This window comes from Panthera tigris, chromosome A1, assembly GCF_018350195.1.
Source record: "Panthera tigris isolate Pti1 chromosome A1, P.tigris_Pti1_mat1.1, whole genome shotgun sequence".
In the NCBI taxonomy this organism is placed as follows: domain Eukaryota; kingdom Metazoa; phylum Chordata; class Mammalia; order Carnivora; family Felidae; genus Panthera; species Panthera tigris.
The window spans coordinates 141,322,882-141,339,436 of record NC_056660.1 but is presented as its reverse complement, the minus strand read 5'-3'; the positions used below and the strand labels follow the sequence as shown (position 1 = coordinate 141,339,436).

At 34.8% G+C, this 16,555-nt stretch overlaps 1 protein-coding gene across 10 annotated transcripts in view; it reads left to right on the top strand.

Annotated features, from left to right (window-relative positions):
* The window catches only part of AP3B1 (adaptor related protein complex 3 subunit beta 1), a 259,225-nt gene that overhangs the window by 225,837 nt on the left and 16,833 nt on the right, over positions 1-16,555 (top strand). For all 10 annotated transcript variants that reach the window (XM_042988960.1, XM_007079816.3, XM_042988982.1 and 7 more), the window contains 2 exons: positions 3,737-3,821; positions 15,557-15,654. In XM_042988960.1, coding sequence (XP_042844894.1) covers positions 3,737-3,821; positions 15,557-15,654 — 183 coding nt within the window. The remainder of the gene's footprint in view (positions 1-3,736; positions 3,822-15,556; positions 15,655-16,555) is intronic.

The following is a 16,555-nucleotide window of genomic DNA, read 5'->3' as shown; positions in this document are numbered from 1 at the left end:
TTTTTTCTGTTTGATGTAAGTGGAAACAGTCCTAGAGTTTCATTGGGAGAAACTTCAGGCAATAATATCAATTAAAACTGATAGAAGGTTTCTGTCATTGAATCCTGGAAATACTATCCAGTTCCAGATAGTTCCTTTTTGTAATACTTTAGGTGCTCAAAGCCTTTTAAGCAGGGAACTGTGCCTTCTTTTACTCATTATTTCAAGTAACTATTCTGTTTTTCTTCATCTTCACCTGAGCTTTTTGACACTGTTGAATTCTCTCCTGTAAGTTTTCATGAGTCATTCAGCAAAGGAAGTCATATATTGTGTTATATTTTTACACAAAGGAATAAAACAATTCCTAACAGATGACATATGGTAGATGTTTATAAGCAACCAAAGTAGAGTTAAAGTGACTTGATTTCATAACCCACTTAATACTTCTAAAAATAATTTGGTAATTAAGGCACAATTTAATGAATACAGAGTATCCTGATTTTTATTTAATTATTTTGTGAAGTCATTACATTGCCAAGGAGTTCTAAAATATCCCAGTTTGTGTTCTTTTTTTATTACTTAAAATCCAACATTTTTTACCTAGTTAAAAAATTAGTTTAGTTGTAAGAAATGTCAAGCAGCTGATAAATGAATTGTCTGAAGGTTGAAAATGTTATTCAAAGGTTAAAACAGTAGAACAGTATTAACATTTCTTTGAGTTGGCATAATGAGTTGATGAGTTGACCTTTTATTGGCCTATGTAGAATAGAAGAAATAAATATAATAAATTTCATAGTATGGCCTTAACACGGAAATAAAATATGAATGTATACCATTGCCTCAGTACTAGCCATAGACTTTTCTTTTCTTTTCTTTTCTTTTCTTTTCTTTTCTTTTCTTTTCTTTTCTTTTCTTAGGCAGATTTTTATGACCATAGTGTTTTATTCCTTTTGTTGGCATTTTATTGAAACCCTCAAGAAACAGAGTTCTTTCCTGTGCAGTAACACTACCTAGTCTCTTATCAATAGATGACAGTAGAGTTACAGAGTATATCTTAATTAGTCCTCCAAAAACAGCTTAATGCAACAAAGAAAAAATACTGTATTTTAATCTTTTTGTGAAATGAGGAAACCGAAATACTTATTTAATAAGTACATATGCATATGTTAAGGAGTCCAGCAGCTTTCTTATTTATCACCAATCTGTTTCCTTTTTGTCTATAATATACAGTGACTTTTGTCTGGATTTTGCCCTGCCTTTAGCATGAAACTGTATTCTCTACAAGAGTATTAGGAATAATGTGCCATGCCATTTTTCCCAAAGAGACCAAGTACCTAAGAGATTTAAAACACACACACACACACACGCACACACACATGCACACGCACACGCACAACACACACACACACACACACACACACACACACACACACACACACACGCCTTAAGCTGTAAGCACTATATTCACTGGTTTTATGTTAACAATTGACAAGTTTGAGTTCAGCTAATATTTTACTAGTTATTGTACAAGTGTCACATCAAAGTCTCTGCCAGCCTGTGTGATTTCTTTTTCCATTATTAATAGTATGGTATAATAAAGCCCATGTTTTTCAGCCATTTCTGTATAACCCTTTTGTGTATATAGCAATGATTCAGAAGCTGTATCCAAATACAGATGCCTAATTGAGTAAACTTTCCCAGTGTAGTAGGCTTCAAATAATATAAATCCATTATATGAATAATTTTATGCTGATCACTTTGCTCTTGAAGCATTCATGTAATAAAACATGCCATTGATCATGAGCTGTCCTCCAGAATTAGTGTGGGGCTAAGCTCACAGTTAATTATCTTAAGAATGAAGATGGTACCAAACTGAGTCAAAGGGCTATCAACAAGGCATCTTGAGAACTGTCACTTTGTCAAACGAAATACAAGGATACATGATGTAAAGAGATTTAAATCATGAATACCATCATGTTTTGGAGATGACAACATTTGCTACCAATGTGTCAGCTGCAAAAAGACCAAACCCCAGTATATCTATGGGGGAAGAAAGCATTAAGGATTTACTCATCATAAAAAATATGACTAATCAGGGGCAACTGGGTGGCTCAGTCAGTTGAGCGTCCGACCTCAGCTCAGGTCATGATCTCACAGTCTGTGAGTTCGAGCCCCACACCGGGCTCTGTGCTGAGAGCTCGGAGCCTGGAGGCTGCTTCCGATTTTGTGTCTCCCTCTCTCTCTGCCCCTCCCCTGCTCATGCTGTGTCTCTCTCTGTCTCAAAAATAAGTAAAAACATTAAAAAATTTAAAAATATGACTAATCAGTGTAACTAACAGAGCTGTGAACTGATAAGGTGTAGCTTTAGGAGAAATGCAAGAAAAGCATCATTACAGTTATTTGCTCTACAATAAAGCCTGTTTGCTAAAGATTTAGGCAACAAGTTTTCTGGTACTTGTGTAGCATCCTGATAAATTTTAGATTTATAAACAAATGAAATTCAAATCAGAATCAGCAAACCAACATATATCTACCACTAGCAAACTCATAACATTTTAAAATCAACGTCAAACGAGTACCTTCCTATGAGGCCTGATCTTCATTGAACCTATGAAACATAAGCATACTTCTTAATATAATAACCTTATTGAATTCTTCTTTGTCCTGTCTGTTCCATCATTTCTGTCATGGTTAGCATTAAATGGCAAACCATATTTATCGATAAGCCCTTCGATAGTCATAGTCTACTGGATTGGAGTGCCCTTGCTGAAATAAAACTATAATAAGATTGCTGAAATAAAACTATAATAAGATATATACAGAATAAAGGTAAATAGAAAGCTTCTGTACAGTATGACTGCAGTTATACTGAACACTTTGAGCAAAGTGGAGATTAGAAGTGGATGGTTTCAATTTAAATATATAACTTATATATAAATATTTGTACTAAATAGGTATATATTTCAAATCCTTCACTAGTCTCATGTGTAGCCAAACTTTAGAGTCATAGCAGAATAAAATGTTGTCTTAAGTTTTAGCATTGCCAATTGAAAAGGACCAGTATCGTCTATTGATACAGCTATTTCCCATTCTTGGTTAATCGAAAAATGAATCTTCAGAAATTCCAAACCCTTTTATTTGTTTTTTCATGATAACCTAATCCACTCCTAAATATTCTTCCAATAAGTCTTTGAATCATGCACTTAGACTTATTTGGGTTCCTATAATGCCAGTTGTCTTGGTTAATTTCTGAATACAAATTAATTTCTTTTTTCAGCTCTGCTTTAATTTGCATTTTTAAATTTTGGATTTTTATTTCCAGTTGGAATTTGGGAAATTTTTTAAATTTACTTTTTGTATCTAGAGTAAATACTCCACAATTTTAAGTACATAATCTCTTAAAAGCACCAAGTGAGTCCTTTACAGCTGTTCCAAACAAGAATACATTTCTTTCTCACTTTCAGTAACGATAAGGACAATACTGTAAAACATGAAATTTCTCAGGATGAGGTATATTTCTGAAACAGGATGTGTTCTTTGAAGTATGTGCAGACTTGAGTTGTGAAAAGAAAGCCTTTGAGCAAAATCATGAAATTGTAATTTGCTTTAATATTCTTAGTTTGAAGTTGTTCTTATAAGCCATCATTAAATTTGACTGTTTTAACCAAACTACAAACACGATGTAAGTTTTCAGGGATTTGTCTGCCTCCTTTTCACATCCTCCATGGTTTCATGTCTAAATTATCTTATTTCCTAGAATCTCTTGAGCCTGAGGGATCCATTACCGTTTCAATGGGTATTGACTTTTGTGATTCTACTCAGACTGCCAGTTTCCAGTTGTGGTAAGTTCAATTGTTCTCCTATATTTTATATTACCTGTAAAGGATAGCACATCAAAAAGCAGGCTTTCAGCAGCTTTTTTCTTTGAGAGAGAAACCATTTAAACAAACATGTCTTTCTTTGGCAATGTTTACACTGCCGTAGAATAGTTGTACACATTGTTTACGGCATATGTATTTTTAGTATTGTTACCCAGCTTAGCCATTACAGTCTGCCATATATGATTGAAATTCACAGTTTGTTGGTTAAAGTAAGAAGCTACTGCTGAATGTTTTTTTACTTAACTCTACCGTTTTAGAAAATTCATGAGGAAAATTCAGGAGAAATTAAAAACCTTAATAATAGTGAATAGGCCAGAAAAGATATGTTTTGAAATATCTTTTATATTATCTTGAGCTTCATAAGTGAACAGTTATTGATTCTGTCAGTACCTAACACCCATACATTTTTCCCTTTTTACTTTAATTTATAAACTGCCTTTGTTAAAACTTGAAGAACATTTATACAGTTGGCAAAGGTTTCATGGGTGAATACTATTCAAAAGAGCTTTTCTAGGTTTGGGTTTCATTATAGTTATTGTTTTCATATAATGTTTTATAAATTTCTGATAAAGTCTAGGAATTGTTAGCAAATTAATACAAAGCTGTATTCATCCATCTTTCAGAATTACCTTTGAACTCCTACATTTTTCTGATCGAGGATATGATTTGTTATTTTGATTTGAAGTTGCTTTGATTTTATTCTAAAAAGAATTGAAACATTTTATTTATCTAAATCTTAGCTAGTTTACAACAGAATTTGTTTGCTACAATAAAAATCAGCAAGTTTAGGAAATAGACATTTTAAAATAAATTTATAGGTTAAGTATAGTGAACTTTTCTTTTCCATATGCCTTTTCAGTTTACCAGTAATTCAGGCCTAATATTGTACCATTTATTGCTGAAAACCTGCAATGATGAATATAAGCAATGTAGCATAACACATTGATTTTATGCAGATCATCACCTTTATGTTTTGGGAGGTCTGCTATATTAGTGATATATAAAAACTGATTACTTTTCCCAACATTGCCTAGTAATTGTTTATTATTTTTCTATTAGACAAACAACAGAGATCAATATTACTGAGCACAGGACTATGAGTAACATCACTCTAAATAGATTTGCCTCCAACACCAGAGGTATATTCATTTTAATGATTTCAACAATGTGAGTCCAATGACAAAGCTTGTGGACCAAGTTAGGACAAAACTAAGAACTAAAAAAAATTATTTTTTCTTATCAATTTATATGAAGAACCTGCTAGATTTCTATATAATGAGGCAGGGCTCTTTAAATATATTATCATTACAAAGATTTCTTTCCTCTGTAACCCATTGGACGTTTTCTTGCATTTTATCTTTTATAATTAACTACATACCTTTAGGGATAAGTATGTAGGTAGTGTTTGATTTTTTTGTCTTACATTGGGGAGTGTATATGAACAATTTTTTCTCAATTTCTTTTAAACGAATTTTAGGAAAATTATGAGTTTATTTTATATAGAAAATAGCCTTAGCTGTTATAAGCATTTACACTAATGTTTTTCTGTTGTGAATATATAAATTATTTTAGATTTTATTAAACACATAAGCATACTAGATCAAAAATTATTTTTTATATGTTCCAAAAAGAACACTTTGTCTTGCATCAAATGTAATTGATCCTGAAGCAATGTAATCACAATTACTCACTTTCTTAATTGGCCTGCCCAAAATCAGAAAATGGAAACCGATCGACAGTGTTTAAATCAATAGCTTCATAGTAGTGCTAGTGGGGGTAGGGAGATAGCGGTAATGGGTAGATCAATTGGTCTTAGATGCCAATCACTGACTGTGCCTTTTGCATAGTAAATAGCACTTTTTGCTTAGTGATGTGCTGTATTAGTCTTGGTAGTTCAATAATAAGGGGGGAAAAAAGCAAGAATGGCTGATATTGAATTTTTTCCTCAAAATACATTATACAAATCGATAGGTAAAATTATGGACAATAAAAGCATATTTGGTAAGAAGCCTTGAGAAATGCTGGGAACATGGACTATAAGCCTTTCAGGTATTCTTCTATTTATTAAAAGAAAATAAGAATAAAATGATTCTACTTTAGTCTCTACATTAATTCTGTATCATTATAGCTATATGACACATACATACATATACGTAGAACTATTATATATAGTTATGAGAATACTCAATGTGTTAATGCCTTTTTTTGCTTTGCATTTTAAATGGTAATCAAAATAAGTCCTTGATTAAATTTATTGAGATTTAAAATGTGTATAATACACATAAATGTGTGTGTCTCTCTCTAAAAGTAGATTCAGTGCTTAAATAGGTCTCATGCTTGTGATCAGTAGATACTAGTGTGGTAACTAGTATGAAAAATATGTCTTCACTCAAGTTAGAGGGGTGAGTACTAGCATCCACCCCTCTTCTTTGCCCCAAATCTATTTAAAAGACAGAAACACATTCTTTAAAAGAGAATGAACACTAAAAACAAAATGAAAGAATGTCATTAGCTGACCAGAAATTGTGAAGAGTTGTTGGCAGTTAGAAAGCAAATGGGAACATATCAACAGTAACAGAGAAAATAAAAACCACAGAGCGAAACACTCACGTAAGAAAACTGCACTGGTAAGAAAAAATCTAGCAGAATATGAAGCCTAAAGTGAACAGATGAAAAGTTAGGGTAAGACAGCCATCAGGAAATCAGAAGTACTTCCAGCCCCCAGTTCTCCCACCTTACTCTAACGGCAGGCAACATTCACATTTAGTCAGAGACCTAAAAATTACACTGCAAGGAGAACGACCTACTTTCCTGGAAGGACTTTTGGTGTGGATGTGGAGTCCTAAGACAACAGCAGGGTTTTTGAGTTTGTGGGAAGGAGGCAGCGATGGTCAGAGATGAGGTGAAATGAAGTTCTGTCCAGAAGAGGAGTATTCTCAAGTTCTGTCCCACGAGAGCAAAGTCAGTCTTACACCTGTTTTTGGAGAGATAAGGCCATTGCCTCCCTGCCTCTCAACTTCATGTCCATGTAACCAGTCATGCCTCACCCACAAGAAAACTTCAGTCAGCCCACCATGGGAGAGGAAATCCACAGTAATAATACTATGTATCAAGCAATTGCAGTGTGCTTGGCATTGTTCTAAACACTTGTATTGTGTTAATTTATTTAATTCTCAGAACAATTCCATGAGATAAGTATTATTATCCCATTTTTAGAGGTGAATAAACTGAGGCACAATAAGAGTAAGAAAACTGTCTAAAATACAGCTAATAGGTAGCAGACTTGTGTGTGTTAATTAAGCCAGTTCCTTCATTATGAATGAAAAATGGACAGCCTACAGAGGGACTAGACTTCTGAGGAAAAGCATCAATTTGGAAGGGAAGACTCAAGGTGAATACAAAGACTCATTACAAAGGGATAAGACAGTTTGAAAAAGAAAAGAGATAACTTTAAAAATTATAATCTAATTCAAGAGAACACTACATCTTTACATTTATTTATTTATTTATTTATTTATTTATTTATTTATTTATTTATTTATTTGAATGACAGAGACAGAGTGTGAGTGAGGGAGGGGCAGAGTGAGAGGGAGATGCAGAATCTGAAGCAGGTGCCAGGCTCTGAGCTGTCAGCACTGAGCCCAGCACAGGACTCGCACCCGTGACCTGTGAGATCATGACCTGAGCTGAAGTCAGACGCTTAGCCAACTGAGCCACCCAGGCACCCCGAGAGCACTACATCTTTAAAGCAAGAACATATCACTTGCTTTGAAATAGGAGCAATTACAAAATTTTAAATATATTTTCAGAGGTTTAAAAATACAGTGCCAAAAGAAATTCAGTAGATGCACAATAGAATGCCCACAGCTGAGTACTGATTTAGTTCTGGAAGAGGGAGTCAGTGAAATCAACTGGAATAGAGAACAAAAAGAGGTGGAAACTGGGTAAGAAAGGTTAAAAGAAACAATTCGTCTAATAAATCTACAAGGAAAGAAAAGAAATGATGGAGCGAAGAAATAAATAAATTGTAGAAGAAAAACTTTTCCCAAGCTAAAGCAATGTACAACCCTTCAGATTGAAAGGACCCATCAAAGATCAAACAGGATGAATGTGAACTACGATCAAAATGACCACATATCCTTGTGACATTTTTGATAAGGAGAAAACCAATGTGGTGTCTTTCAGAGTGGAGAAGAAAGCAGCTTACCTAAAAAATAGCGAGAATGTGAATGGAATTAGATTTCTCATCAATACTGTCATCATTTCTGGTGGCCAGAAGGCAAAGAACGAGGAAACCAAATAGACGTTTTCCAGAGAGCAGATTTCATCAGTTTACCACCCACAGGCCCTTTCTTGAAAGGATTACTCAAATATATGCTGTAGTAAAAACCTTTGTGTAATGTGAAACAGAGAAAAACACACAGTCCAAAAGAAGTAATGGACAAAGCATTCTAGCTATAAAACGTATTAATGTGTAAGATAATTGTTCACACAGAATGCAGAAAATAAATTTTAATAATACACTGGAACTAAAATCCTGACATGGACAAGTTTGAGAAGGGATGAATAATGGTGTTCTTGTCATGTTTGGCAGAAGGATTGATTAATGGCAAAAAGAGGTTTGAATATGGTTTAAAATATTAAAACTACCCATTAAAATAATGAGAATATGAGATATAACCCCAAATGTCTAGAGATAAGAAGAAGTGATTAAAAATTGATCAGTTTTGGGGCACCTGGGTGGCTCAGTTGGTTAAGCGTCCTACTTGATTTTAGCTCAGATTATGATCTCACAGTTTGTGAGATCAAGCCCTACATTGGTCTCCACGCTAACAGCTTGGAATTCTCTTTCCCTCTCTCTGCCCCTTCTCACTCGCTCAGTCACTCTCTCAAAAGAAATGAACTTTTAAAAAAAAAACTTGATCATTTTAACAAAGAGGGAGAAGAACAAAGCCTGGTAAATAGAACACAAAATAACGTGCCTGGAAGGAGCCACACATACCACACATACTGGTTATCATGATTCATATCAGGAAGTTCAATTCCATTTACATTAAACATGTAAAAACAAAATTCAGCATATACTATTTATAAGTACCCCACCTTAAAAGAGAATGACAGAAAAATTGAGAATAAAAAGATGAAATATATAGATGTTGTGTGTATGTTTACTATTATCAGAAAGATGATAAAAAGAAAATGAGGCAATACTCTGAGCTGCTGACAGCTCAGAGCCTGGAGCCTGCTTCAGATTCTGTGTCTTCCTCTCTCTCTCTCTCTCTGCCTCTCTCTCTCTCTCTCTCTCTCTCTCTCTCTCTCTCTCTCTCTGTCTCTCTCAAAAATAAACATTAAAGAAAAAATTTTTAAACGGTAGTACAAATCATCAAGTGAAAATCAATAACATTTCTATATAATAGGAATGTCCAATTTTAAAATATTATGAGTAAAGTTATTCTGTAGGAACAACAAAAGGAATAAATTAACAAGAAATACGTATGTGGGAATTAAGAAAAAGAAAAACCCTGAAACTTTACTGAAGGTCATGAAAAGAAGATATGAGTAAATTAATATATATACTGTGTTCCTAAATGAGATACTGTACTTTCCTTCAAATTAATCTTCATCTTTAGTGTGATTGTAGGCAGAATTCCAGTAGGTCTTTTCAGGGAACTTGACAAATTTTTAAAATTCAACCAGAAACGAAAATGTCATAAATCATAAAAAATGTATTTAAATGTTATATACACGAATGTTTTCATACTCTTTGGGGGCAAAAATCTTAAGACAGTACTAGGAAGGATAAAGCGAAAAGTGATCAGATTTGACTATTAAAATTGTTAAATTTCTCTACAAAAGAAAAAGTAGATACCATAACAGGTGAGACATGGTGAGAATGTATTGCAGCATATGTAGTAGACAAAAGTTTACTAACCAGAGATGTAAGGAACTCTTCAGTCAATATAAAGGAATTCAGTAAAAAAGTGGGGAAACACTAAGAATAGGCAGTTTATAAGAAAAAAATGCAAATAGCCAATGAACATAAGATATTGAATATCACTAGTAACAGGGAAATTAAAATTAAAACATGTCACCAAATTGGCAAAATTTTTAAATAATTTTAGTGTCTGACATTGACAAGGTAGAGCAAACATGTATTCTGGTTTACCGTTTATGGGATTTTCGTTGACACCACCTTTTTTAGGGCACTTTGGCCCTTCCAGAACACTAGGTACTCCCACTCTTCTACTTAACAATTTCCTCTTCAGGCCGTCAGGCCTAGAGAAATATTGGTGGTTTGGTGGTTTGCAGAAGAAAATAGATCTAGCCAAAGGTGTTTAAGTAAGTATTGTTTATAGTAGGGAAAATTGCAAATGATAATCAATACGGGAATGCTTAAATAAATTATGATACAACCCTTTATATATGTAGGTTTTGAGTGTCTAGTATGCATTAAGCATTATACTGTTATTTGATTGTTAAAAGTTGCCTACAAGGTAAGTGCCTTTTTTTTTTTTTTTTTTTTTAATTTCGTAGATGAGGAATCTTGAGTTTCACAATGGTTAGACTACTTGCCCATTTCTCTTACCTAGAAATGTACCAATCTGGATCCTACAAGTCTGTGAAATGAAATTGTATGTAGTGCAAGTATATGCATTACACTTAAATATAACAGGTAGATTCTTGTATTACATTAAACTATTATGCCATTTGATCCCATTTAACTAGGCTATTTAGAGCTGCCTAATAATAGTACTTTGTTGATGTGTTAATTCCAATAGATACACATCTGTCCTTACTCATTTTCACCATTCCTTACCCATGCCAGGATATCTATGTTTAGCCCCATGTTCAGCCAGAGGGAGATCAGAAGAAAAAGAGGTCAGGGAAAAGAGAAGAGCTGTAAGGAGAAAGAGAAGTAAACAAAAAAGGGCAAAGGGTAGAAAAGGAGGCACGTGAAAACTGTGGAGGACATCCTAGAACACTAATATAAATGAAAGTTTCCCTAAAATAAAGAGGGAACATTCCATCTTAGGCCAGTCTAAGCCAAACCTTGCTTTGAAACTGAAACTGGCTTATAAAGCATGTTATATGCTAGCTATATTAGATTTTTGCATTCGGTTGTGTGTAAACACAAACCCACCAAATAGGGGTGTATTATTTTGCTAGTATAAGAAGAACAGAGGTCAGCAGTTAAAGAGCTGCCAGAGTACCTCCATAGTATCTTCTGGGTATAAGGTTTTTCCAGCGTTTTTTGTTTTCATGTGCTAATGTCATTAGCATGTGACCATGTGTCCTCATGGTCACAATATGGCTGCTCTAGTTTCAGGCTTCTGTCTGCATTCCAGGCAAAAATAAAAATAAAAATAAAAGAAGAAGGAAAGAAAGAAGTGACATGGAAAGAGAAGCCATGTCTGTTTTGGAAAAGCAAAACTTACCCAGAAACCCCTGACAGACTTCTTTTCCTGCTTCATTGGTTATAACTGGGTTACTCAGTCCTAGCAACAAGAGAGGCTGAGATAGAAAATGTTTCAGTTGGGCACATTGTGTACCTGAACCAAATCAGGGTTATGCCAGGAGAGAGAAAAATAAAAAACACAGAGTAAACAAGTTCTGTCTGCCACAACAGTGTTCCACTTTTATTTACATTTGCCTCATAAGACCCATTCTGGATCAACTTCTGTCCTTAGTTTTTCATACATAATTATGTTAGCCATTTTACCAACTACAGAAAATAAAATATCATTGGCCAAAAGCAGTGAAAGCAAAACCAGTCAAGTTGAGTCATCTATATTAGTATTTAACACACTGCAAATTCCTAGTAGGGAAATTTCAAGATCACTTTTTGCCTCAAACTTAAACCTGCTGCTTACCCACCTACATTTTCATATATGCTTTAGAAGGCAAGCCTCCTTTCCCTTCTTTCTCTGCTATCCCACCCTTCTCCCTGGGAGTCAGAGCTACACAGCTACCTTTAATCAAGGGCGTAAATGGTATCCTTCAGGACCGTTGGGAAGGACAAGGCTAATCATTTCATCTGTAATTAAAAAGAAAATACCAGTAAAGAGAGTGTAATAAATACAATTTAACACAGTGGTCATTTTAATTGTATTCTTCTATTAATAAAATATTTCTATCATGCCTTCCCTATATGTATAAATTTATATATATATTTTACGTGTGTATTTATATATAAGTTTTACACACACACACACACACACACCACCTATCCATTTACTCTATCAGCCTTTACCTATTTCTTTTAATGTGACTTAGCCTTCCACTACATCACGTGTGGTCTCATCCTTCAAGTGCCCTACCCTCAGTACTTGCCTCAGTCTTAACCGTTCCTTGTCTGCTGCTTTGGGAGGAAGCATCCTACTCTCTTCACCTTGTTCTTATGCTGTTAATCCCATCCTCATTTACTTCCTCTAATGCCTTGCTCTATCAGATATTCCTTAGTTTCTTCCTCTTTACTGGCTCTTTCCCATCATCCTGTAAACATGTTCACGTTTCATTAAGCATTCTTTTGCCTCTGCATCCTCGTGAAGCTTCTCTTGCTTTCTGTCCCATCTTTCCTTGTCAGCCTCCCCACTCCCCCTTCACCTCAGGGTGTTCTGCATTCTGCCTTCCATCTGAACCGCCTTACTTTAATCCGAAGTCACACTTCCTTCTCTTTATTCCTCTTTGCATTATTTGACACACACATTCTCTCCCTGATCACTGTCTCCCAGTGTGTTCTGCAAGCTACGGTTCTTCCATTTCTACTTAAATGTAGGTCTTCCCCAGGTTTCCACCTTATCCTTTTTCTTGGTATATCCTCTTTGCCTGTGTGATCTTCTCTCCTTGTAAGGCTTCAGCTCTTCTCTTTACCATTCTGATTACTTCCAAGCTCATATATACTGCCCTGACCTCTTTTCTGATTCTTGAGTTGTATTTCCAATTATCTGCTAAATATCTCCTCCTGGATAATTCACTGGTACTCAAAATATAACATGATTAAAGCCAAATCATTTTGTTTAATCCCCAAAACTCTACTTCTTCAGTAGTTGTCATTCTCCCAGTTTTTCGCATTAGAAGTTTCAAAGTCTCTTCCATCCATCACCATCTCTGTCCCTTTTAATTCTAAAATACTCTCATCTTCCCAGTTTTCAGTGCTACCCACCCTAGGAGAGCAGCCTTACATAGCAGAATAAAAACTACATCTTAAAGCAGCATTATATAGCAGACTGGGGAGTAGGATGGACCTGAGTTCAGATCCCAGTACTGCCACTTACTAGCTATGTGACCTGGGATGTGTTGTTTAACTTTTCTTACCACTGAGTTGGGGGATAACAGAAGCCACCTCTTAGGTTCATTGTCAGGATTTACTAAAGTAAAACACACAATGTAAAAGCCTTGCCTAGACTATTCAATTAGATTCCTAACAAATCTACCTGCCTTGGGTTTCTCCTCTGCTACATCTTACACACTGCCACTAGAGTTTCTGAAATACAATGGAATCATTTATTTTCCTGTGTCAAAAGTCTCTGGTAGTTTTCCTTGTTACTTCAAGAAACATTGAAACACCTTTGTCTTAGTTATATCAGTGAAGTAATCATACACTTTGTCATAGATATCAGGACACTCTAGAGAGTAAAGGGAGACATTAACTGAACAAGATTCCAGGACAACAGCTATAAACTGGGACTGTCCTGGGAAAGTGGGATGAATGGTCATGAATGCATATGATATTCTTTACAGCACACCCCCAGCCTCATCTGTTGACATACCACACTGCTCATCATTCCCCAAACACAGGTCTAGAATACCTAGAATACCCTCTCTCTCCTCTTGAAAATAAAGGTATCTGTACCTCACTCCTGCAGAATTAATCCCTCTTATATGGATTATAATACTTTCCACAAATCTGTAATATAGTGTTTGCCATTTTATAAACATAAGTGAACTCTTCCTCTCTCACTGACTTTCGAGCTTCTAGGGCCAGTCTCACTTGTCTTTAAATCCCCAGGTACTTGCATAATACACGGGATCTAGTTTGTACTTGGTAAATGTGTACTGAATTAATAAATGAATTTGTTGGTTTGCCTTAGACAGTCCACATGTGAATAATTCAAAACCTTCTTTTTTTTTTAATCTAGTCCTTGCCTTGTTCCATAAAAGAATTTCTTACAAGAATATATTATATAATAGCATAAAAGTGGATTTTCTTGGGGCACCTGGGTGGCTCAGCCAGTTAAGCGTCTGAGTCTTGATTTCAGCTCAGGTCATGATCTTGCAGTTTGTGGGATCTCACGGTTTGTGAAATTGAGCCCCTGGTTGGGATTCTTTCTTTCTGTCTCTCTGTCTCTGTCTCTCTCTCTCTCTCTCTCTCTCTCTCTCCCTCTCTCCCTTCCCCCCCCCTTCCCCTCTCTCTCTCTCTCTCAGAATAAATATATAAACTAAAAAGAGTGGATTTTCCTTTTTTCTTTTTTCATTTTATTTATCCCTATTGCACCCTTTGATGATGATGTTTCTTAACCTAATGTTTGTTATTTTTTTAGCCACAGTCCCCATTTCCCTATTCACCTTCCCACTGGCCATGAGATCCAGTTCTAACATGAAAGTAGAAGTCCTTTTGGGGACAAAAGCTTTTCTGATATTTAAAAAAAAAAAGAATGGATTTGGTTGGCTCATTTATTCACTCTTCTTCCATTATCACTGTTTTTTCTTCATTGCAATGTAAAAGTGGTGCCTGGCAACGCAGCAGCCATCTGGCATCCTCGAGGATGAAACAACACACCAGGGCGGTGGAGTTGAAAGCTCGAGAAACCTGAGTCCCCAACAGCCTCTTTAAGCCAGTGAACCAGTCTTTGACTGGTAACTGCAGAATTTGTTGCATACTAAACAATAAGCACCTGTTGTTAGTTGGATTTTCTGCTTATTTGCAGCCAGACACATTCCTAACTGGTACATTCCTCAACCTAACTTCAAACATGTACCTTAAAAATTTTTTTAAGAAATTTACTAATTTTTTAGACACTATGATCTGTCTTAAGATTAAAATAAATACACTCACTGTTTTTCTATCTGATATAGGTACAAAGTTGTCTTTCCTAAATTCTTCATATCCTGTCATTTGAAATAATTACTTTACATGTTGATCAGTAATGTTAATGAATAACACTACCAAAAAAAAGAGCTTTTGTTTTAAAAAGCAAGTTTTCAGATGAGGCATTATTTTATTAGCACATATCTAATACACAGTAAGGTCACTCCATTTTACTTTTTACTAAACTAATTTTTTTAAAAAGAGATCTTAACAATTTCAGACTAAAGCACTCCGTTTTCTACACTGTAAGCATGCAAAGTAAAGAGAAAATATTACTTCTCTATTCTGTAAGTTGCGTGAAGTGTTCCTCTGGTAGTAGTGGGTATGTGTACCCTTGATGCTCACTTATTTTTAAAATTCTACATTAAATGGTGTATTTACAATAACTGCATATTTTTGTAAAAAAAAATGTGTTTTCTAATTGAGGTAACAGATATATTTCTCTGAAAATAGTGTTGAGAAAATTTTAGCTCTGCTAGTTAAGCCAAGAAGATCTTATACTTTATATGCTGGCATATGCTTTAATTACTTCTATTTAAGTGCATAATATTAAAGAGAATGTTTATTTATTAAGCATTTGGTCAGCTTTGTTGTGTTTTTCTCTTAGTACCAAGGATGATTGCTTCAATGTTAATATTCAGCCACCTGTTGGAGAGCTGCTTTTACCTGTGGCCATGTCAGAGAAAGATTTTAAGAAAGAGCAAGGTGAGAGATTACTACAGTTTACTAGAAATTGCCATCCCAAATAATATGTGCTCATTCTTCTGGCTGGTCTCTGAAATAAATTACCACATGTACATAGCCATTAACAGATGTCAGTGCGTAATCTTTTGGTTTTTGTTAATCCTTTTCTTCTATAAAGTAACCTTGAAAGTATATGTTTGTCTACATCCCTGGCATACTTGAAAATTCATTAGTATGTCTTTAAAATCATAAATTGATTCTTAATTAACTTTTCACTTCTGGGAGTTGTAGGTTTGTCAACCTAATGATGTGCTCTTGTGTTTTGTGTTAGTGAAAATGTGAGGGATTTGAGACTTAGCGAAGTTCTACCACTATAAATGTTATGCCTCTGTATTTTCTTTCACTACGGAACTGTTTTTCATGACCTACTAATGTATTTTTCCCTGCACACATTGAAGTGCCTCACCCTTCAAGATAAAGTCCTAATTATAGCATTAAAATACCTCCATTTTCTTTTGACCTGATTCTGTAGTAAAGAAATGCTATGATGTCAGCCTGTATCAGAGCTGAAATATTTTAAAATATTGACCTAAACAGAAAATATTTTCGGCAGGATGAAAGTATTAATATGCTGTGCTTGCCCCAGAGTCCAGCATACCTACTAATAAAAATAAATTTTATTTTCTTCTATGTATAATAACTGTGGAAAATAATAACTGGGAAATAACTGTGAGTTTATGTGTTTAATTAAAGATAATACAGAACTAGGGCATATGTAAGCAGTATAGTCAGCAATTTCTTAAAGTTTATGTGAAGGTAGACTATTTTTCTCTCTAGAGGGATTATCATACAAAGATTCCTTCATCTTGAGGTCATTAAATCCTATCTGTCACGCTTCCAGAAAGTACTGGGCACGTACAAA